The sequence below is a fragment of the Pleurodeles waltl genome, chromosome 1_2, assembly GCF_031143425.1.
Source record: "Pleurodeles waltl isolate 20211129_DDA chromosome 1_2, aPleWal1.hap1.20221129, whole genome shotgun sequence".
In the NCBI taxonomy this organism is placed as follows: domain Eukaryota; kingdom Metazoa; phylum Chordata; class Amphibia; order Caudata; family Salamandridae; genus Pleurodeles; species Pleurodeles waltl.
This window is the reverse complement of record NC_090437.1, coordinates 1,172,630,313-1,172,654,332: the sequence shown is the minus strand read 5'-3', so window position 1 is coordinate 1,172,654,332 and position 24,020 is coordinate 1,172,630,313. Positions and strand designations below refer to the sequence as shown.

Genomic DNA, 24,020 nt, shown 5'->3' with positions numbered 1-24,020 from the left:
GAGGGCCAGCAACAAATGCAGGAGGTGGATGGAAGGGGTGCTAGTAAAAGTATAAAAAAGTGCCACTTGAAGCAGTGAGCAGCGGAAGGACGCTGAGCGAGGGAGGCCGTACTTGAGCCACACTCCAGGATGGGGACAGACCCACAAAGAGGAAGTGAAGCTGGCACTCACTGACCAAACAGAAGCAAGGAAGTGAGACAGTGAAGCCAACCAATAGTAATGAGTGGGCTCTAAGCCACATTTAAGTAAGCAAAATGGCTTGCAAGTGACAGCACATGCTGTCTCAGTCGAGACTTAAAATATAGGTTGTGGCAGGGTGATAGGGGGCAAACTGTTAAAGAGGGGAGGTGCCTGTCAAACATACCAGAGGACATAAAACCACAGTGCCCCAAAACATTTTAGGGGCATTATGGTGAATGTATGAGTGAGTTTAAGGAGGGAAAGGGAAGATGTATGCCCTGAGGGGAAACAGCCGTTACTATGCAATCTTTACCACGCAGGTAAGTATTTCTACTTTTGTCATGCAGTACTTTACAACTTTTTTTTTTTTTTTTTTTTTTTACATACCACACTTTGTGTTATTTTTTTATTTTTTTTAAAGTGATGGGTTGTGTAAGGGTCATTTTAGGGTTCAGGGGTGGGTAGAGGTGAAGAGAGCTAAGGGTGATTTTAGGGTACAGGGCTGGGTAGAAGTCAAAGGAGGTAAGGGTGATTTCATCGTTTGGGGTAATCAAGCTGTCTTGAAAGTGAAGCAAAAAGAAAAGACGCTAATCAAGAAATCAATCCGTACTTGGTACATGTTCCATGGGAGAAACAAACCCACGGAGACAAACTAAAAGCTAAAACGCACTACCACACGATGACCAATGAAAATCAAGAAAATAAGAGTAACAGTGAAGCCTACTGTTGATCAGTAATGGTCAGGCCCCAAGCTCCTTTTCAGTTTTTTCTTTTTAAATAACAAAAGATCTTTGCAAGTGACGGCACATGCACTGTCCCAGGGGTGAGACCAAAAAATAGCCCATTAGCCCTCTCAACAAACAACGTGTAAATTATTCCTGCAGCTCCCCCATGTCTTCTGTCGTAGCTACAGCTATCAATCAATGTCATTTATTACTGGGGATGTACACGTCAGAATGCACTGCCCAAGTCTCAAATTGTATTCATGTAAAGTGAATGTAACAAAAGGAGGCAGGACAAAAACTTTGCTTTTTCCTTCGCTCTGTTTTTAGGTTGAAGCCTGAAACAGCGCGCAAAAAAAAAAAAAAAAAAAAAAAATGGCTTTGGGCCCGCCCAATACATATCACTGATAGGCTTCCTTGTCACTCTCTTTTAGTCAGCAGGTACAGCTTTACTTTCTCCTTTGTGTGTTCATCCGATTTTGGAGTGTGGGAAAAAGGTAAAACCTGCATCTTACCCAGGTACACGTGCACGATCCTCCACTATGTTGCACAAATGTAGGATAGTGTTTAGTGCTGCAGTTGGAATTTGGATCAAGACATCCCTGTTTGCCGTATGTGTGTGTAGTCACTTTAGACTAATGTGCCTTAAAACACTGACAATATGTATGTGTTTCTTGGCAACTTTAACTTACAGTATGTCAAAGGAATAATTCAGCTGTGCATGTCTCATCCTTAAATTATTTGTGGTAACTTTTTGGTGGACTTTTTCGTGGAGGTGTGGGAGACAGAATTAAGGGTTGTATGTTAGAACCATGCATGCTGGGATCACGCATGCCTTAACTACGCGGTTGGAACCACTACTGCGTTGTTTCCACGCATGCCTTTACCACTCATGCCTTTACAATTAATTTTCACGTGGAAGCGGCATGCAAAACAGCATGCGTGGTTTTATCATACCACCAAACACTAAGGCCCAAAACTACCCCCACCCCTAATACCTAAACTACCACAGCCCCCCCCCCACCTGAAAAAGAAAAAAAAACACTATCCCAAATCCCCACCTATATAAACTAAAGTACCCTGACACCCCCCACGCCCTAAATCTTAAAAAAAAAAAAGAAAAAAAAAAAAAAAACACTGGACCCACCCACCCCTGCCTATAAAAGTAAACTACCCTGACCCCTAAAAAAAAAAAGCTATCCTGACCCCATTAAAAAATAAACTACCCCACCCCTAAAAACTAAACTACCCTGACACCCCCACCTGCACTGAGCCCTAAAACCTTCCCCCTAATAAGTAAACTTCCCGAACCCCCCACCCACCCTAAGCCCTAAAACAAAACTATCCGACCCCCCCACCCCAGCCCTTAAAAATGAAATTATCCCAACACCCCCTACCCAACCTGAGCTGTAAAAAAAAAAAAAAAAACGACCTCCCCCCACCTCTGCCCCTAAAAACTGAAGCTAAAGTACCCTGACACCCCCCAGCCACCCTAAGCCATATATCCATCCCCACCTCTAAAAACTACCCACCAACCCTGCCCCAACTGCACTTAACTCACTGCGTCCTCTCCCGATACTTTCTCCTATTCTCCTGCCTCCCTTCCTTAAACCTTCCCCCACCGCTTTAAAAATAAACTACCCCTAAATAAAAAAAAATATACCCAACACCCCCCCCCACTCCCTCCCCTGAAAAAAAAAAATAGCCCCCCTGAGATCCCCCTCCACTACCCTAAGCCCTTAAAGAAATACCCAGAGCATGGCTTTTTCCGTGCCTTAACCATGCATATGCATAGTTCAGCACATGAGTGGTTAAGGCACAGAAAAAGCCAAGCGTTGTTTAGGCAAGCGTGGTTACGCTTGCTTGGGAAACGTCCGTGTTATTCACAATGCGTGGTTGAATACGTTTCCCAGAATTAAGATATTCTGGGAAAGTCGTTTATTTCTGGAATGTCTCAAAGCACCATGTAAAAAATTCAAAGTTCATTAGCTTTCTTTAGAGCAAAGCCTGTCCCTCCTATAACCCTCCCTTGTCTTTTACAGCTACCTTGACCCAAAGTTATTGGCGTTCTTTACACAAACAGTTACATTACATAAGGTGATGTGCGTGGGAGATTAAGTGATTTGTCAGAATCACCGTATGTTGAACTGACACGGAGGCTCGAACTTTGTTTCCCAGTTTCTGTCTGCAGCACTGGCTGTAATGCCATTTTGGAGACCTAATTTGTTGTCTGGTCCAGTATCCTGGGGATGGATAGATTCTCACATGACACAGAAAAGTGTATGTAAATAAAAGTTGCATGGAAGTGATAAATCAATGGCTATGGCTTGAGTCTAGTAATTCAAGCCATGCTTTTAAATGCTGTCACGGTTTGAAGTTGTAAGGCTTCTGGAGAGAGAAACATACAACACTCACTAGTAGTAAGCCAAGTATTGGGAAAGAAAATCAGTCTCCCGTATGCTCGAGCTGTTGGCTTTGTCAATGTGTTTTAGCCATGCGGCACACAGTGGCAGCTCAGCAGAGGAGCGTCACCCCCCCCGATGCCCAACCCCCCCTCCCCCGCCCCATCAGCAGCTGCAAACCTTTTACTACAAAATGATAATAATCCAAGGTTATTATCGTTTTGTAGAGAAAGGGGGATCACTGCCATGGAGGGGAGTGCACTGAGCGTCTTGGGCTGGCCAAACACACATGCACACTGTACTGTCTCCAGCCTGGCACTGTAGCGCTGGGTGGGAGAGAGCATGCACATTCTCCCAGTCTGCCTGGGAGCACCCTGGCTGTGCGCTCCCAACCAATCCTAGCTCTGCTCTGAGCAGCGTCAGGGTTGACCCCGCCCCATCAAAGCCCAGTGAGCCACTCCTGGCCATACAGCATCCGTGTTTCTGTACAGTATGTTTAAACAATACATTGATAAAGCAGATATCTCTTGCATAGGTCGGACCGGTTTGCTTTGCTATTGCAATTTGTCAGGACCGAGGGACAGCCGGACTACCCCGGGACTCCTCTCTACTGCCGTGGCCTCCGTGGTTACTGCATTTATAGTAGAGTGAGAGGGAGACGCCTCCACGCCTTCCCCACGACCCCAGCGGCTACTACTACTTCTAGGCGCTGTTGATTAGAACATTGAAATGTTGACTGGAGCAGCCCCTTCTAGTGTTCGGAGACCCCTGCGGCTGCACTGTTGAGCACAGCTCCCAACTTAAGTGTCCAGTGTTAATGCCATTAAAACAAAATTCACTTTTATAAATTGTTTTTTATACTTTAAACGTTAAGGTGGCAAATACTTATTTGCTGAAAATGCACTGTTTATGAATTGTAACGTAAAGATGGAGTACAGTGCTTCCCTCTTTCCAGGTGAGTATTGTTTAATATTAGGTGTTGATGGCTTGAGCGTTTATCGTTGTAATTATCTATACGGGACACTTCGGGCTCGGTTTGCTGAATTTCATTGTGAGAAGTTACCCCAGAGACCGCCCCTGATCGCATCACTAGTCATTTCCGGCTGACATTCCGCAGAGATGTCTGGAGTATACAGTGTGTTTCAGAGAATTCTGTTGATAGACAAAAAAACACTTGCTCGAGTCTTCGGGATTACATCCGTTTCAAAGAATGTACATTTTTCAAATATGTACGAGTAAGAATGCGTCTTCCCCTCTTCGACGTATGCCCGTTGTTTTTATGAAGGGTTTGATTGAAGCATCGTTTAGTTCCTATATTGAAGTGGGTAATTCTTTTAGAAACTACAAATGATGTGTTTGTATGCATGTCCACGTACAATGTTTTTTTTTTTTTTTTTATTGTTTTTTTTTTTCAACAACCAATTGTGTGTATCTTAAGTAGTGTGATTTTCTCTGCAGAATGTGATGCAAAAAATCATGTACAGAAAGCAGAGTTAAACAGTGTACCCGCACCTCCACAGATGCCTCTGCCAGAAATCCCTCAGCCGTGGCTGGTAAGTGCCTAACCTGTACAATTCACACTTGCACTCTTCTAAATTTGTGTAGCAATTAGTTTTACCAATGCCTAGGTTATTATCCTGTGATCTCATGATGCAGACATTTTTTGTGTCTTGAAAGAAATCGTGCTTCCTGTTGGCACAGTCCCTGATTTACTGCGGACTAGTTTGATCCCAAGCATTGAGTCTCTGGATTGTAAGCTCTTTTGACATGGCCTCCTTTGCAATAAAATACCGTGTGAAATCAGCTGGAATGATTTATGTCAACAAATACATGTTTTAAGAGAGCCAGAATAGGAGAACAGTGTTTACAGAGGATTATTAAATTAATCCACCTGGCTATAGAGTTTTAGTGTTAGTTGGAAATGTTCTGCTCCCTTGAGCATCTTACTTTGTGCAGTGGACCTCTTCCAACTAAAAGTATGCTGTAACTACATTGGTTAGTGTACGCTTACATTTTTTACTACATTTCTTAATTTTTGGGTCAATGAAAAGTATCAAGAACCTACATTTTCACCTCTGGGATTTGTTTCTGCCCATTTCTAATTCAGTAGGTATATGGAAAGATGTAGTAAGGGTTTTGCATCTGTCTACATCATGTACTCCAGTTTTCACCTGTTGAGCAACTTCCAGTGCAGATTGTCGTTAAGCGTCTTGGTGGAAGTTATCCTAGCTTGAAGTTAATGTGCCAACGAGTATGTCAGTGCATAATGGTATGAACTGACCATACACATTTACAAGAGAATTCATGCATGTTTGAGAGGAGTCTGTCAAAGGTTCTCTCATCAATACCATAAACTGAAACATTTACATAATTGCATAAAGTCTAACTTCTGTTAAATACACCTCACATAAAAATAAGTAGATTGCTCTTTAAATACCGTTGTTGTTTTCATGCCGAAAGAGGGGAAACTGACTTCATTTGGTCACATATGAGAAAAATGACTGTTCTGTCGGCTTCACTAGAAATATACAAGTTCTGTTGATAGTAGAAGGCAAGTTCAGTGTTTTGATAATTTTCCATTTACCCAGGTTGCTGTTTCAGAATGCAGCGTGGCTCACAGCACTGCTTTGAGACTCCATCAGTGAGGTACCCACCGTCTCATGCTTGTTGTATTCATTGTCTACAACATGTGACCATGCCTTGCAGCTCTCCGATGACCAATGCAACCCTTGAAGCCTTGACATCACTGGGCTGTACACCGAGCAGTGCAAGAAAACCAGAAAGCCCGCCTTCTCCTGTTATGCATAAAGATTCTGAAAGTGCCCTCAACAAGAAATAGTCTTTAACAATGACCCCTCAACTTGAGGAAATGACTAAAAGCAGATCTTCAAGGATCCCACGCATTGCCATCATTTGGCATTGTTTGGATAGTAGCACTTCTAATTGTACCTGGGTTAAGATGTGTGCCCTCTAGCAAGCACAGCTCTTTGTTGCTTTATTTATGGATTCAAACTATGTAAGCGCTCCTGTTGCAAGACATGATTATGGAATAAAGTTGCTACTTCAATGGACACTAGATACAACGTTTTGGAAGTCCTCCAGTTTATACTCTTCACTGAGGATTTGCATATTGTCTACAATCTTTTCAGATTACTTTGTCAAACTGTGCATAAACAGTGGGACTTTGCATTCTCCTTTGAGGTAAACTGATACAACTAGTAGTGATTAGTTTAAACGTAGTGATTCACATTTGTTTAGTAAGACCTCACCCTCTTTGTCACAAAACCCGGATTCATGCTGGTCTATTGGCTTTGTTGAATCTTTGTTAAATCTTTGTTAAATCTGGCACTCCATTTTGTAAGTTTAGGTTCAAGTAACTAGCGAGTAGCTTTTCTTACCAGTCCACCAGGACGTGCCTAGATATAGCTTGCAAGGAAGTGCTGTACTCGCTTTCAAAGCCGTTCTTTAAAGACATCTTGAAGTAATTTGCACTTTCTTGGTTACTTTTAAATGCACCTGAGATGGTGTGGATTTTGAAAAGTGTGCGTGGGAAGGCCCATCACAGGGCACCTATTCACAAATTCCTGTTGGCGCTTGGCCCACACGTCTGCAGCTTCCTCAGCTGGATCTGCCTTCCTTGGCTAAACTCATCAGTTGGCAGACTGTCCACAAGAATGCACACACGGCATTTGTGTAAGATTAGCAAGGGCACCTAATGCCAAAAACAACAGACTTAAAGAGAAGAAAATATTTTCTCTCTATTTTGCATTGAATCCATTACCATTGTTTTATTGGCCACTAACCGATGTGGTTTTATCAGTAATTCTCGTAAGGTAACCCCAAACCAGTAGTTAAGCAGAGATGTCCTTGTAGATATGCTGCACACATCCACAGCAAAACAATGGTAAGGCTATTAAATCATTCATAAATTCTGAAGATCATTATGGGCTGACTGCACTCCTTTCCCATCAGGCCTAAGGTTTTGAAACAAAAATGCACCTGTTTACTGTGTTGTCGTTCTACTACTACTCCCATCTGCTCAGTCCATTTGTAGCTAGTGGATTTCTCAGGGTTAAACAGCTCTGGGTTTTGACCTAAAGAAATGTAACTGTTGATGCTGAAGCTTGAGTTGATAGATCATTGACCACGATAGTGGTCTGATACTTTTTGAGTTCTAGCTGTTGTGAGAAAAAGTTTTCCATATCTATCCATGTTCCAAATCGCGAGGAAAGGGGTTTAAGTTTAAGTTGTATAGAATCATGGTCACCCATTTCCAGTGCCTACCCTCATCCATGTGGAAATATTGCCTCTTTGCGTGGAAAAACTATACTCCCTAAAACTGTGCCCAGGGTGTTGATGTAGGAAAAACCGGAAACTCCCTGACTGATGGATACGCCTGTGGTCAAATTCTATGTGAGACTAAACTTGTGTAATAGCGCATAGTTAATATAGTGCCAGATTCCATTCATGGGCATGAAGTGCATCTTTAACTGCTTGCTAGAGCAATTGATTCCACGGCCCATTGCTAAGAAAGAAATGCTGTTATGGCGATCTCTGATTTTCAAGTTGTTCTCGCTTGTCCGTAAACTAGCCATTCTGAAAAAAAAAATCCTGAATAATTTAATTACAAACAAACATAGTACTTAATAGAGATTCTAAATACTAGTGCTTACTCTGAGAAGATGGGAATCTCTGTATAATATTTTGAAATGCAAAAATCTCACACATGTAAGGTCTGAAAGATAGTAATGAACATTTGCTTTAATAGCAAGCTTGTTTTAGGTAACATAGTTAATGCGCAAGCGAATATTACCTGATCTTTGTTACTGCACCTTTTAGAAGGTCTGTGTTAGGTTTCAGAAGTGGATTGACGCCAAGTCCAGAAAAGTAACTGAATAACCTACCTTTTTCTAAGATTTCAAGGTCTGATATGACAAAAGGTATTTGTATTTCGATTTAATTTCTTTTGGCACTTGAAAGAGATTTTATTTCACACTAGTAAAATTGCCACCTGAAAGCCTATAAACTGGCTCCATTTTGTCTTTGACCTTGTAATATATTTGTACAATAATTGCAGTACTAGGACCATGTTAAAAATGTTTCTTGTGTGATGGTGTGCTTTTTGTATTCTGTAATGGAAAAAAAATGGCTCTGTTTTCCATTATTGACTAATATGTAAGTAACCGCTGCCCACAAACTAATTTCCTTGGCGCCAATGATCCTGCTGAGATCCCAATAGTGGATCTGGTTATACTCCTAGTTGGAAACCTAAAAACAATAAGGGAGTTCGAGATAACAGAGTTTTCTTTCTTATATCCCGAATAAAAAGACGTAATGGAAACATTTATTTTGCCCTGAATTATCTATACTCTCAAACTATTTCAAGCTACCATGGAAAAATGCTGACATTTTCTTGGTAGGTGTCCCCATGGGTCAAACAATATTGTCTCCCTTTATACGATCACCCGGTGAAGAGTCGATATTACAGGTTTCCACCTAATTGTTTGGAGATTTTACTCAGCCGATGTCCATTATGAGGTGGGAAACCTCCCTAAGACACCGGCCCACAGCCTCAAAAGCGTTTATTTTTATTTTTTATTTTTGGGGGGGAGGTGGAGGCTTGTCATGAGAGGGGTACTGTGGATTTAGAAGTGTCTAATTTAGAAGCCCTGCCCCCTTTGTGACCACACCCCCTTCTCACACGATGAAAATAATTCACAAGTTGGCAGGTCTGGTACTGGGTTAATTAAGGAAACTATCATGCCATTCTTAGGGGTGTATATATACCAGTGCTCCTTTACAGTTCTGACTTGGGAAATGTCAAGTCTTTGATGTTGTCCTGACCTTAGTATACATTGATTTGAAGAACTGTCGTGAGATCGTGCTTTGAGAATGCAGTGATGTGTTAGCAGTGTTAAACTACCACTAGGTCGGGGGAGTATTTTCTTGGAACCCTATACCTGATGGACTTCTTACTGCAGATTCCTTACCTTTTGAATTATTCAGATGTGGGGCTGGATCTGGAAACTTTTGCGTGAGCAGTACACCTGTGCACCGTCAGGTGGCTCCATTCAGTTCCAGCCATAGGAAGTGACATCACGGTCACCTATATAGATGCCACCCAGGTGTGCAGACGTAAATTGTTTTTTTTATGTGCCACTTAGAGCGAATCTGGAGAAGAGTTACCCCCGTCTCTTTTTTTAAAGACTTTTTTCAGCATTTTTGTCAAATGTTTTTCCATTGTGTGACAAGGATGTCCTCTAGGAAGGTAGGGTTCCTGCCGTGTGGCACCAGTCACCGCACCATGTCGATTACCGATCAGCACCTTGTGTGCTTGTGGTGACTTGAGTGCGATGATGGTTTGAAGTCGTGCTCTGACTGCTGGGCCATGGCGCTGAAAGCTTTGAGGGAGTGGGCCCTAAAGGTACTTGCAGCCCGGCAGTCAATGCCACTCAGTGAGACTCCTCAGAGATCTCAGTCCCGAATAAGAAGGTCGCAGTACCACTTTAGGACCCCCCAAGTCCTCTTCTTTGCACTCGAGGTTCCAGGGCACTCGGGGAAGAAGCAGATGAAGTTGTCAACTAAACGGACTTCTGCTTCACCTCGTTCGTCGGTTGACATGAGTGGGGAACATCAGCGTTCCAGGCACGGTTCCACAGAGCGATTGCCAGGACTGACTCTGCATCTCCCTCAGTTTCTGGGAGCCGGAGCGACTCCCCTCAAGCCAAGGACTCTTACAAGGCCATACACCGTGTATTTGAGCCGGCTGACCCCTCTGGGGCGCCTTTTGGGCCAGCGGGGTCTGAGGAGGCCCCATCAGGTTCCGTGCTGACTGCTCCAACCTCGGCTCCGATGGGGGTCTCATGGATCCGATCTTGGATCCGGATCGGCACCGGTCATGCCAATATGACCTTCTCTGGCACAGGTCCCAATGGAGATGCTCTCAGTGCCACTGGCATCTACCAGTACTGCCAGCACCATTCTGATCCCCGACGGCTTGGTGTTGGAACGGCACTGATCGATGCTGATGCTGGTATGGCCCATTGGTCTAAGGTCATTGTCTGAGTGCTTTTTCAGGGGTGTGGAATTTAATAAAAAAAAATTATAAAATATCTACTTGTCCATGGACAGGATGCTTCTTAAATCTAATTGTCCTGTAAAAAAATCTACTTTGGAGCCATGTAGTGCAACAACAAATTACGACAGCAATCTTTTTATGTAAGAGCTCTGATAATAGCCTCTCTGATAATGTCAGTACTAGTACTATAGTAGGGCTTGAATACTAGCAATTTTAAACCCAACCATAGCAATTTCCTTATTTTGCCACCTTTCTGCAGATCTACATACTGGGGCTTGAGGAAGCAGTAAGCAATAGTTCCAGGGCTGGCATGCCTTTGAGTCTGTGCAAACCTACTAACTTGCATGTTTGAAGGATTTTTACTAGCTCTTCTCTAATCTTTCACCCATACTGAGAAAGATTGGAAATTTACTCCTGACAAGGGCAGAATTAGAAGTTCTCCCAGGGTTGCGGAACAAAGTGGTTGGCGGGAAAGTGAACTTGTAAACGCTTAATAGATTTTCGCATTAGCAAATCTATACATGCAAATTTGCTTGTGCTAAAATACAGTTAAAACATATTTTCCAGGAGTATGATTTCCTGGTCTGCTTTTGTAAAATCATGTGAATTCATGAAAGACACTAATTCAAAGACATATACCATAGGTGAACTTTTGTGACTTTCTTAAAGAATTAGGCCTCTAATTAGACCTGTCATTAGCCAAGACGTTCTATTTTTATTAAAATTCTATTTCTGTAACAGCTGGCTTTACTGTGAGTGATAGATACCATTCTGCTCTTCCACAAGGAGCATATTGGCAAACAAAGTAGTTTTGTCCAGTGCAGGAACTACTGTGGCAATGTGCGCTTTTTGAGACCCAAAAAACGTTTTTGCTTTGTGCTAATGTTTGTTACAATGGTGAGGTCCTGGCAGCTCCCACAAAAATAAAGTGTTACAAAATCCATGCCAAAACAAGACACATATTGACAAAACCAAAAGACTGACTGCCATTGTCAGATCGGCTGGCTTTGCCAGTGCTTATTTATTTTCATGTTTCCCATAAGCTTCTTGAAAACAGTTAAACAGATTTTTTCCATTATGAATGTTTTTGCAATGCTAGCATGCATCAACACATTTTACTAAATGATGCTTCAAAGAAATAGTACCTAAAAGTTCACAGTAGTTTAGCAAGAAGTTTTTTTTCCCCAACTTGCATTTTTTTCTGAACATTTTATTTCGAAACCAAAGAATCATCAATCTTGTTTACAAGCTTGTAGGAAGTTGGCTCTGTATGTGCTATTTCAAAGTAAGGAATAGCATGCACAGAGTCCAAGGGTTCCCCTTAGAGGTAAGATAGTGGCAAAAAGAGATAATACTAATGCTCTATTTTGTGGTAGTGTGGTCGAGCAGTAGGCTTATCCAAGGAGTAGTGTTAAGCATTTGTTGTACATACACACAGGCAATAAATGAGGAACACACACTCAGAGACAAATCCAGCCAATAGGTTTTTGTTATAGAAAAATATATTTTCTTAGTTTATTTTAAGAACCACAGGTTCAAATTCTACATGTAATATCTCATTTGAAAGGTATTGCAGGTAAGTACTTTAGGAACTTTGAATAATTACAATAGCATATATACTTTTCACATAAAACACAAATAGCTGTTTTAAAATTTTTCACAGTTCCTGGGGGAGGTAAAGTATTGATATTTTTTAGCAGGTAAGTAAATCACTTACAGGTCTCAGTTTTGGGTCCAAGGTAGCCCGCCGTTGGGGGTTCAGAGCAACCCCAAAGTTACCACTCCAGCAGCTCAGGGCCGGTCAGGTGCAGAGGTCAAAGAGGTGCCCAAAACACATAGGCTTCAATGGAGAGAAGGGGGTGCCCTGGTTCCAGTCTGCCAGCAGGTAAGTACCCGCGTCTTCGGAGGGCAGACCAGGGGGGTTTTGTAGGGCACCGGGGGGGACACAAGTCCACTCAAAAAGTACACCCTCAGCAGCGCGGGGGCGGCCGGGTGCAGTGTGCAAACAAGCGTCGGGTTCTCTGTTGATTTCAATGAGAGACCAAGGGGTCTCTTCAGCGGTGCAGGCAGGCAAGGGGGGGGCTCCTCGGGGTAGCCACCACCTGGGCAAGGGAGAGGGCCTCCTGGGGGTCACTCCTGCACTGAAGTTCCGATCCTTCAGGTGCTGGGGGCTGTGGGTGCAGGGTCTTTTCCAGCCGTCGGGATTTTAGAGTCAGGCAGTCGCGGTCAGGGGGAGCCTCGGGATTCCCTCTGCAGGCGTCGCTGTGGGGGCTCAGGGGGGACAACTTTGGTTACTCACGGTCTTGGAGTCGCCGGAGGGTCCTCCCTGAGGTGTTGGTTCTCCACCAGTCGAGTAGGGGTCGCCGGGTGCAGTGTTGCAAGTCTCACGCTTCTTGCGGGGATTTGCAGGGGTCTTTAAATCTGCTCCTCTGTAACAAAGTTGCAGTTCTTTTGGAGCAGTGCCGCTGTCCTCGGGAGTTTCTTGTCTTTCTTGAAGCAGGGCAGTCCTCTGAGGATTCAGAGGGCGCTGGTCCTTGGGAAAGCGTCGCTGGAGCAGGTTTCTTTGGAAGGCAGGAGACAGGCCGGTAGGACTGGGGCCAAAGCAGTTGGTGTCGTCTTTCTTCTTCTGCAGGGGTTTTCAGCTCAGCAGTCCTCTTCTTCTTGTAAGTTGCAGGAATCTAAATTCTTAGGTTCAGGGGAGCCCTTAAATACTAAATTTAAGGGCGTGTTTAGGTCTGGGGGGTTTAGTAGCCAATGGCTACTAGCCCTGAGGGTGGGTACACCCTCTTTGTGCCTCCTCCCAAGGGGAGGGGGTCGCATTCCTATCCCTATTGGGGGAATCCTCCTTCTACAAGATGGAGGATTTCTAAAAGTCAGAGTCACCTCAGCTCAGGACACCTTAGGGGCTGTCCTGACTGGCCAGTGACTCCTCCTTGTTTTTCTCATTATCTCTCCTGGACTTGCCGCCAAAAGTGGGGGCTGGGTCCAGGAGGCGGGCATCTCCACTAGCTGGAGTGCCCTGGGGCATTGTAACACGAAGCTTGAGCCTTTGAAGCTCACTGCTAGGTGTTACAGTTCCTGCAGGGGGGAGGTGTGAAGCACCTCCACCCAGAGCAGGCTTTGTTTCTGTCCTCCGAGAGCACAAAGGCTCTCACCGCATGGGGTCAGAAACTCGTCTCTCAGCAGCAGGCTGGCACAGACCAGTCAGTCCTGCACTGAACAATTGGGTAAAATACAGGGGGCATCTCTAAGATGCACTCTGTGTGCATTTCTTTTTATAAATCCAACACTGGCATCAGTGTGGGTTTATTTTTCTGAGAAGTTTGATACCAAACTTCCCAGTATTCAGTGTAGCCATTATGGAGCTGTGGAGTTCGTTTTTGACAGACTCCCAGCCCATATACTCTTATGGCTACCCTGCACTTACAATGTCTAAGGTTTTGCTTAGACACTGTAGGGGCATAGTGCTCATGCACATATGCCCTCACCTGTGGTATAGTGCACCCTGCCTTAGGGCTGTAAGGCCTGCTAGAGGGGTGACTTACCTATGCCACAGGCAGTGTGAGGTTGGCATGGCACCCTGAGGGGAGTGCCATGTCGACTTAGTCATTTTCTCCCCACCAGCACACACAAGCTGGTAAGCAGTGTGTCTGAGCTGAGTGAGGGGTCCCTAGGGTGGCATAAGACATGCTCCAGCCCTTAGAGACCTTCCCTGGCATCAGGGCCCTTGGTACCAGGGGTACCAGTTACAAGGAACTTACCTAGGTGCCAGGGTTGTGCCAATTGTGGAAACAATGGTACATTTTAGGTGAAAGAACACTGGTGCTGGGGCCTGGTTAGCAGGGTCCCAGCACACTTCTCAGTCAAGTCAGCATCAGTATCAGCCAAAAAGTGGGGGGTAACTGCAACAGGGAGCCATTTCTTTACAAAGCTTCTGCAAACATTTGCAATAATCAGAGTATTTTAGGAGCATTATATGTAGTCGCATTGTTAAACTTTTCAAACGTGTGAACGTTGAATAGTTTTTTTTTTTTTTTTTCTTTTTAAACTGGAACCAGTGTAAGTAGTGCAGTGTGACCTTACAATGTTTTAGTGCGCTCACACTAATAATAAAGGCTTTGCATTAATTGAACCTTAAATTAAAGTTCGAACAGCATCAACATATGGGTCCAAATATTACCAGCACTGCAGACTGTTCTTTTCTCTGTAAGCTGACAGCCAAGGAGTTTGTGCTGCAGGGGGTTGGGCCCACTTGTTCCAAGGACAAAATAATCTTGAAAACCTGATGTCCTTGACCCCACTGCGCCCGTGTTTTTTTTTTTTTTTTTGTGTTTTGAGCAGCCAGGCATGGGGGAAGAGTGAGAGGGGTCACTGGACATTTTTAGAATACCAGTTAGAGACCCCAACATCAATGGACTAGTATGAAGAGCTAGGAGATGCCAAAGGACACTTCTCCAGATACTGGCTTACCCTCTCGACCCACTGTGGCTACAGAGGAGGGAGCATCTAACACAATGCTGCTGAAGAGGGCAGCGGTGGTCCTTGACCTCGAACTTCCCTCTGCAGTCAAGACTAACCTCTTGACCGAAGTGCTTCAACCTGGGACTTCCTCATCCAAACCCCTTTTGCCCATTAATAAAACGTGACAGTGTCCTTCTGGGAACGTGGTCCAAGACCAGCATTGGGGCTCCTGTGACCAGGATAATTGCCTGCTGCCATTGCCCTGCCCTGGATGATCCTCGTTTCCTCAACCAATGCCCTATCTCTGAGAGCTTTGTAGTCCAAGCCTCAACTTCCCATGGCACATTTCCTGTCGTTAACCCGGGCAGGGAATCGAAGAGGCTGGACACACTTGGGAAGCAGATGTTTTCTTCCGCCAGCATGGCATTGGAGTTGGTGAACACTGCATGCCTTTTGGGCTGTGCTCTCATACCCTATGGATACAGTTGTGCAAGTGATGCCACAGGTCTCAGGAGGAGGCCTGTGCCATCCTTTCCCAAGCAGTAAAAGACAGGAGCGACGCAGTGAAGTTCGCCATTAAGTGTGATCTTAATATGACTGACTCGCTGAGCAAAGCGTTATCTCCAACGGTGGCCTTGCAGGCGCCATACCTGGCTGAGACCATCTGGCTTTTTGGGGGATGTCCAGGCAAACCTCATGGACATGCCCTTTTATAGGACTCATCTCTTTGAAGAGTAGGTAGATTCGGTGCTGGAGTGCTTTAAGGACTCATGGGCTACGGCCAAGTCCTTGGACCTCTCAGGGACAACTCGTCACCAGCCTGCATTTTGCCCCTTTCGTGCCTACGGGTGGGGCATGCCACAGTGCCAACTATATCCCAGCCACTATCCAGTGCAAGCTTCTCAAGCTATGTAATGGTGCATTCTGACCCTGTGGGTCTGGTAGCCAGAAGTCGTCCTCCACTAACCCCTCCCCCCCCCTCATGCTGCTGCAGCCTCTAAGCCCTCCTAGTTTAGTTCTGCAGGACCAAGGGTGGTCAGTTGGCGGGAAAATCTAACATAGTCTCCTCCACTGGGCAGTCCATAACATCAGACAAATGGGTCTTGCAGATCATTCAGAGCGGCTACTCCCTCCCTTTCCAATCTTTCCCTATTCCAATACTGCCAACTCAAGAAGCTGGCAGAGAATCATCTGACCTTACTCGGAGAGAAAGTTACAGCTCTTCTGGCCAAGGAGGCTATAGAAAGGGTTCTGATAACAGAAGTAAGCAGTGGTTCTTATTCCAGCTACTAATTTCACTCTGGCTCAGGTCTTGTCTGCTCTAGACCAAGGAGACTGGCTGTTAGCATTGGAATGGCAGGATGGGCATTTTCACATCCCCATTCTGCCTGCCCACAGGTGTTATTTGTGGTTCAAGGTAGGCCACAAGCACTTTCCGTTCACTGTGCTCCCTTTTGGCCTTACCAGTACCCATCGATGTTGACCAGGTGATGGCGGTGGTCGCAAATCATCTGTGCAGGTCAAGGGTTTCAGTCTTCCCCTAATTTGATGACTGGCTGAAGAAGGCGGGCTTGCCCCAGGCAGTCGTCTCCCACCTCCAAAATACGGCGGACCTCCTGCATTCACTGGAGTTTACTATAAACGTGCCAAAGTCACATGTGCCTCCTTCTCAGATGCTCCCTTTCATTGGAGTGGTTCTGGACAGATTGAGGTTTTGGCCTTATCCTCCCAAGCAGCGAGTCAAGGTTATTCAGGTTATGATACGATGTTTCAGCCTCTATACTGGATTTCGGTGAGAATGACTCGGAATCTACTGGGCTTCATGGCCTCCTGCATCCCACTTGTCAGTCATGCCAGATAGCATATGTGGGCTTTGCGGTGGGACCAGAAGTACTTGTGGGCTCAGCATCAAGGGATTCTCTCCGACATGGTCCAGATCTTAAAGGGAACTGCAAAAGACCTGCAGTGGTGGCTTGTGAACTGCGAACCGCAATTGGGTCATTGGCAGATTCCTGTCCCCTCCCCAACCAGATCTGACAGTAGTGACAGATGCATCACTCCTGGGATGAGATGGCCATCTTTGAGGGGAGAAGATCAGAGGGACTGTGGTCTTAAGACGTTATGCACACACTTCATTATGGGTTAAACATTAGCTAACTGGAAATATGTTAGTAAATGGCCTCAGAAAAATATTAATAAAGCAGAAACATAACATTCACTTCTAAGGTAGCCAAAGTCTTTGCAAAGTCTACTCCAGCACGTGGGATCAAACATACAGCCAACTTCCATTTATAAGCTGGGCAAACCTCTCTTTTATACAACACATATCAAGCATCTGGCATATGCTCGAAGGACAGGATAACTGTACCAGGAATGTTGCCATGGTGGAGGCAGTGCTTGAGTAGTAGATTAACTTGTAGTTGGAAGTATAATTTTGCTGTTAGAGTAGCTCTCAATCTTTTTCTTACTTGTGGTAATTCTGCACGTTTTGTTGTCTCGCCTTTTGAAGCAAGTCTGGAATAAGGTAAATATCTAGTTTCCAAACCACAAGGGAAATATTATTTTAAGTTATATTGGGGAAGAGAAAGCAAGAGAAGGAAGGAGAATATTTAATAAAAGCTTCAGTGCATTAGCAAGATCAAGTGACTTTTAACTCCCGTTGAATAATCACAGGTTTGGCGCTTACCAGTATTTGACAGTGAAAAGTATGCATTGAGTGCGTTTTATTAATCTCGGCTGACATAACACAGAAACGAAACATATGGTATTCATCAGCACATGAAAAAGTCTGAATATGTGTTTGGTAGTCAGAAGCGTCTCCAATTCAGCCTTTTGTCAATAGCTACCACCTGAACTTGGGAAACCATATACCCCAAAAGAAGCAATGACTCCTTCAAATACAAAACCCTTAAGGCCAGCGTTTGCCCAAGATTTTTTGAAACTACCCTATTATTTTGTTAATTTATTCCAAGGAATGGGATTGCTTTGAATCATTTTGCCTCATAGGGGATATTTACCGAAGATTATTTTAAAAGAATACACGTTAATTTAGAGAATGTGTGCTATTGTATGCAACTGGGTCTGTCCCAGACACATTTTTATGATTTTTGGGAGATCACACGGTGCTTTCCCTAAACCTGGTGCAATTGTGCGAATTTCTGCAGTAGAACAGACTGCCACCTGTTGAAAGCACAAACCTCCGGCTCGCTCCAGCACTCTGGATGAGGTCAGCTATTCTCAACCTTTTAACTTCTGTGGACCCCTACTGACTCCTTACTGGAATCCACGGACCACCTATTAAGCCATTATTGAAGCTGGGGACCCCCATAGAGTCATTTGTTTGGAAGCCAGAGATCCCTGGCCCACTTTCTGCGATTTGAATTTCAAAATACACAAATATAAAAACGGAAGTATAGACCAAACAAATGGTCAAATATTGAAATATGTTCTTTAATTCACAAGTTTTCACTTTTTCATGTTTGCTTTATTGATGCTCACTTTATTAATTGTATTTATTAATTGTATTTAATAATTTAATTTAGTAAACCAGTCGCAGAAGTCCTGAGTAGGTCCATCAGACCCCCAGTCGTCCTCAGTCCCCAGGTTAAAGTACCACTGCTCTAGGCTGCAAGTGCCCAACCGATCATTCACTGAACTCTATTTCAGGAGTGTATGACCTCAAGGAGATGGTATCATGCAGGTTGGTCCCTTTGGGGAAGTTGAGATGAGGAGCATGTGTGTATGTGTAAGTATAGTACACACACCCATGCCTCCGTCATCCCCCTTTTTGGAGCGGGTCCTCTAGATTTCTCAGATTTATGCTTGTTCACAGGGCGGGTTCAAATCTGGTGGGGATTGTAATATCTGGCTGGAGTCTGGCAGTCTACTCCTATTACACGATTCTTGAATCATTTCGTAGTGTCCCTGTTAACAATTAAAATTAATGGAAACGCGTTATTGTTCCAAAAGTCCACACCCTATGTCATTGGAGAGCCCACTTGAGAATCCAGGATAAAGCTAGAATGATAGGGCAGCCTTGGCCTGCAGCCAGAACCTGTGATGTGACACTGTCTTAATAGTGTATCTGCCTGCAGGACCCCTAAGCACTTTTGTTCTGCTTACGCCTCTTTTGATTCAGCTATGAGCTCTCATTTCATGCACGTTCAGTTTTCTCAGCTAGGCTCTCTTGCCTCTTTGTTAGATCCTGATTGCTTTCCCTCTTTCTTCACTCACTCTGAGTCCTCTGTCCTCTTCAACCTCTGCTGTCTGGATCCTTCCTCCTCTTGAGGCTCAAGCTTAGACATTTCAGTTTACAGTGTGAATTTAGTAGGCAGCTAAAAAAAACATTTATTGATAATCAACCAGGTTCACCAGCTTTGCTACTGGGATTTTCTAAACGGAGACCCACGGCACACTGAGCATCATTCAAACGTTCACATGTGGGTAGATTAAATCAAAAGAAACCCTGGCTACTCTTATGTCAACCCCTGTACCTGTCTTCCAACATATGGACCAGCCTACTCTTCAATGGACAGGTTAATAATTGTCACAAAACAGAGCACCTCCCCCTCACACACCTGATTGGCCTCACCGCCTCTCACTCATTTTATATGCCTAGCAGTTATGAGTGACAGTATACACCACATACAACAGATTTCTATTTTTTAATGTGCTTTCCTCACTTCCTCATGTGCAGAGTACAACCTCTTGCTCTGTTTTGTACTTCAGAAATATGATTTCAAATGCTGTGGAAACTGGGGAAGGGAGAAAATCTTGGCATTCACACCAAACACGTTCCGGTGTCTTTGTTTAGGGCATTAGATCAGTAGCACCCGTTTGATTTATTTTAAATTACTGCTTTACCAGTGGAAATACATACCTTTAGAGTTGTTTAATTTTTCCCAAAAAACAACTGAAATTAGGGAGGTCTTTGTCTTTGTGAAGCTCCATCTCAACTGGCTTGTGAGGGTCATCCTTCAGATGATTTAGTCTAATCCTTGTGGTGATCCCATAGAGTTGCAGTTTAGTTCTAAGGGAAAACATGAGTCTCCCACGTCCATCTCTGTTTTCCCTTTTTGATCTCAAATTGGTCTGTGGAGCTCCCTACAGGTTTACATTCATAAGATACAGGATTATCTCTCTTTTCAGAGTGTTATAACACTTGTCTTTTGCCCTTTTCAGCACTTAAGACTCCGAGTCCTTCTTGGGTTTGTAATTGAAAATCCTAAAACTATCTCTCCTTTATGACAGCTTCGTGAACCTTGGCTGCTCCCCTTTTCCTACTAAAAGACAAAAATACACATTGATGTGCAGCCATCCCGACCTGAAGCACATGCTCCACACATGGCTGTGTCACAAATATTTTGAACCACATCCCACACATCATTCTTGAACTATCTCTTATTGAGAGACATAAATCACTCACTCCTTTTTCCCAGGCCTTGACGAACTCATTCTTGGCAACTGTACTGTTCTGTCAATATGATGCCCCCCAAAAGACCTGTCATTGCATCATCCACATATCCTCCTTTCATATCACCTGTGTCATCATTCTAGCCTCCTTTTAAAAACCTCTACACTGAACTAGACCGTATCCAAACCTGGTCTGCCTCATTCCTTTTGCTCTGCCCAACCCAGTGAACCTAAAAAATGACCACAGATGTCATTGAACTCTTGCCAATGCTGCAAACTCACATGAAAACCTGCACCTTAGTATTTTAGTCGCCCTGGGAACCTCTCCTCTAAAATCAGGTGAGACACTCACTTTAACTTTGCCAACCCACATTGGAGAAGAGCGACTAAACCTTGTCACCCCTCCTTTCCTTAACCTATTTTGAACTCCTTCCAGACTCATCGGACAATCATACGATCTTATTTTCTGTCATAGTTCACATGCTGTTTCAAAAAGGACAACTCAAACCAACAAAAATCACTTATTTTACCAAATATCCTCATTGATACTTCCAAACAAACATTAATCACACTACCCACCATTGACACTACCACACTCCTCACCAGCCTCATCACAGCTTTCCAGACTCTTAACAGACCACACTTGCCTCTTTCCTCGCACAAAATAGTTAAACCATTGGTTCCATGATATACACACGAGCTTAACTATAACTGGACCTATAAGCAACCAAAAACACTTCTGGCGAACATCTGAATCGTAGCTTACTCGAAGACATAATCGATAATTCTTGGATTTGCCTTTGGTGTTATACAGAGCTATCTGAAATCAATTACTGCAGAAGAGTATACACAATGAACTCTTAAAAGTTGTTTAGCACTGCATTCTCTGTCTGTTCTCTGTTCCCCGCACAACTCCCCCGCCCCAAACCACAACCTCTTTGCAGCGTCCTTCATTTGGTATAACAATCCACTGGCATAAACCAGTACTTATGCAGTGCTGGTCGATGATCAAATTCTAGGCACCAATCTCTGACCTCAAACCGATGTTGGCTGAGTCCAAGCCTATGTCACTCTGTGAGATTACACATGCATAACCAGTTGTAATACAGCAGGATTCCAAACAAAAGCTTCTGCGAGGATACCAGCTGAGAATTCACACTGATTCAGACCCACTGCAAGAAGCAGACAATGTACCTCAAGACACTGATGATGAAGACGAGCACAGATTCTTCCCTCTCACTGTGAGGAGTCATTGTATGCAGATTTACAAAATGCCAGTGGGCTTGATACATTTATCCCAACAGAACTAGACTGTTCACCTTGACAGCTTGATTGCTCTTTGTTTGTAGCGGTGGTTCAGAGGATATACTTGTGTGCTGTAGAGCTGAAAAAAGACTTGACTATATTATACACCCATGACCAGTTTACATGAGCCATTATTACTGTTTCATGCAGTTCTTACTGATGTCCTTCTGGCTATATGATCTAGGTCATGCTCATGCATGCAGTCATTTGAGCTGTGGCTTGGTAAAATAGGCTGGCCCGCGGTGACCTGGACTTCCAAATTAAGTACTCGACACACAGGATATTCTGTTCAAGCTTCGACTAGAACGGTTAATACAGATTCATTTCCAACCAACACTCCGGATAGGCAATCGAAAAGAGTTGATCCTTTTGTAAAGAGAACATTTTCTTTGATCCTATTTAGCTCTCCATTCTTAATGCAGTTTGCTTTCTGAAGTGGCGCATCCAAGCACCTTGGGACATGGCCAGCAACGTCTTGCTGGCCGTCTTAGATGACCTGGGGTACTCACTGGCTTAAGCTTTACATGATGGTCCAGATACATCCAAGTATGTGGTTGAGCTGACCTAGACACTACTGACAGAGCTATTGGCATCAATGTCATGCTCCGGGCGCATGCCTGTATACGGTCAACCAGTAGGTCCTGGCTATTTCAAGAAAAGGCTGCTTTTGTGCTAGAATGATTCAAGGGTAGTTGTGCCACAACATGATTCTTTGTTCTATTGATGCAGTCTTAGCAATTTCCCTAACAATACAGGAAATTAAAAGGCTATTCCAGGGAGTTAGGTTACGGAGAAGGCCAGCCCTTTCTACATGTACCTCAGTAAGCAAACCAGTCTTGTGGAGGCTGCGGACGTGGCACAGCAGGCAGTTCAAACCAGCTGGATAGCAGTCCTCCATTCCTCCCTCCCCTGCTGCAGCAGCTACTAAGCCACTTTAGTTTGCTTATGCCGTGGTTAATGAGTGGGTGGGGGGAGTTTACAGCATTTCATCCCTAGCTGAAGATCCATCATGTCAGACAGGTGGGTCTAATATATCATGCCAAAGGGCTCTGACCTGCTAGTCTGCAATTATCATTCTGGTAGTCCACCTTCTGTTGTCCTATAGTGCCTTCAAATGGGTGCCGGACTCTGAGAAGAGTAGAGGATGTACTGGTGTTACTTTCTCATTCTGTAGGGCCGAAGCTTAGGACCTATTTTGGTCCTCCCCTGTTAAACACATTTCTGAGTAAAGCCAGGTTCAAAGTGTTAACTCTGATTCAGATCCTTTCCGTGCTGGACCTAGTAGACTGGATTGGACTATGTTCCTGTACATGCAGGACATGTCTATCCGTATAACCATTCTGAGGTCCCACCAGTTTCCTGTAGTTCAAGGGGGAGCAAGAAAACCTTCACTTCACTGTGCTCTGAGATGACTGACTGCTAAAGGTAGGCTCATCAGTCAGCTGTAGCCCACCCAAGGTATCAGCAGCCAAACTCCTTGCCTCTTTGGGAGGCGTCAGTCCCACCTGTGCCCCATGCCGAGGATTCCCTTCATTGGGATGTGCAGAATGCCATGACATTCAAGGCCTTTCCACTGCTGCAGCGAGACTGGGACATCCAGGATATAATTCTGATGCCTTGGGGGTCTGTACTGGGTTTCAGTGAGGAAGAGTCAGAGGCTTCTTGGGCTCCTAGCCTTGTGTATGCACCTGACCCCGAATGCCAGTTAGCACATGTGGACCCTACATTATGTCCAGCACCAGGGATGCCTCTTCACTCAATTCAGATCTAGAAGGAGATTGTGCAGGATCTTCAGTGGTGACTGGCAGACATCAAACTGGCCTGCGACAAGCCACTCTTCCTTCCCCACACAGAGTTCACAATGGTGACAGATGCACCACTACTGGGATGGGGGTTGGGCCTCATGTGAAAGATGGAGGTCAGAGACTTTGGTCTCCAGCAGAGAGGTAACTCCACATCTGTCTTCTGAGGCTTTGAGCGATCCATCTGGCCTTTAAGAGGCTTCCTACTATCCATCAAATCGAGGATGGTGCAAGTCCTCACAGACAACAAAACTGCCATTTGTACCTCGGCAAACAGGGCATAGTGGGCCCTGAAGACTGTCAGGAGGTGCTACAGCTCTGGAGGTGGCTGAACCAGCAGAGCACCTTCATAGTTGCCAAACACATGGTGGGTCTCTAAATGTCAGAGTGGACAGTGATTAGGCATCTTCTGGCTGACCATGAATGGTGTTTCATCCTAAGGTAGGACAGTGTCTTTGAGCAGCAGACTACACACTGACTAGGTCTATTCATCACCATCAGGAATGTGCAGTGTCAACAATTCTGTGTGCTGGAGTTTCCTCCAAGGCATTTGCTAGGTGATGCATAGTGACTGTAATGGAAGGAGGGACTTCCGTTTGCATTTCCACTGCTACCTCTCCTACTTTGAGTTCTGAAGATGATCAAGACAGAAAAGGCC

General features: G+C 44.5%; 1 protein-coding gene across 2 annotated transcripts in view; it reads left to right on the top strand.

Moving 5' to 3' along the window:
• AFAP1 (actin filament associated protein 1) overlaps positions 1-24,020 on the top strand; it is a 482,665-nt gene that overhangs the window by 193,712 nt on the left and 264,933 nt on the right. For both annotated transcript variants that reach the window (XM_069203306.1, XM_069203299.1), the window contains exon 3: positions 4,763-4,857. In XM_069203306.1, the coding sequence (XP_069059407.1) occupies positions 4,763-4,857 (95 nt within the window). The remainder of the gene's footprint in view (positions 1-4,762; positions 4,858-24,020) is intronic.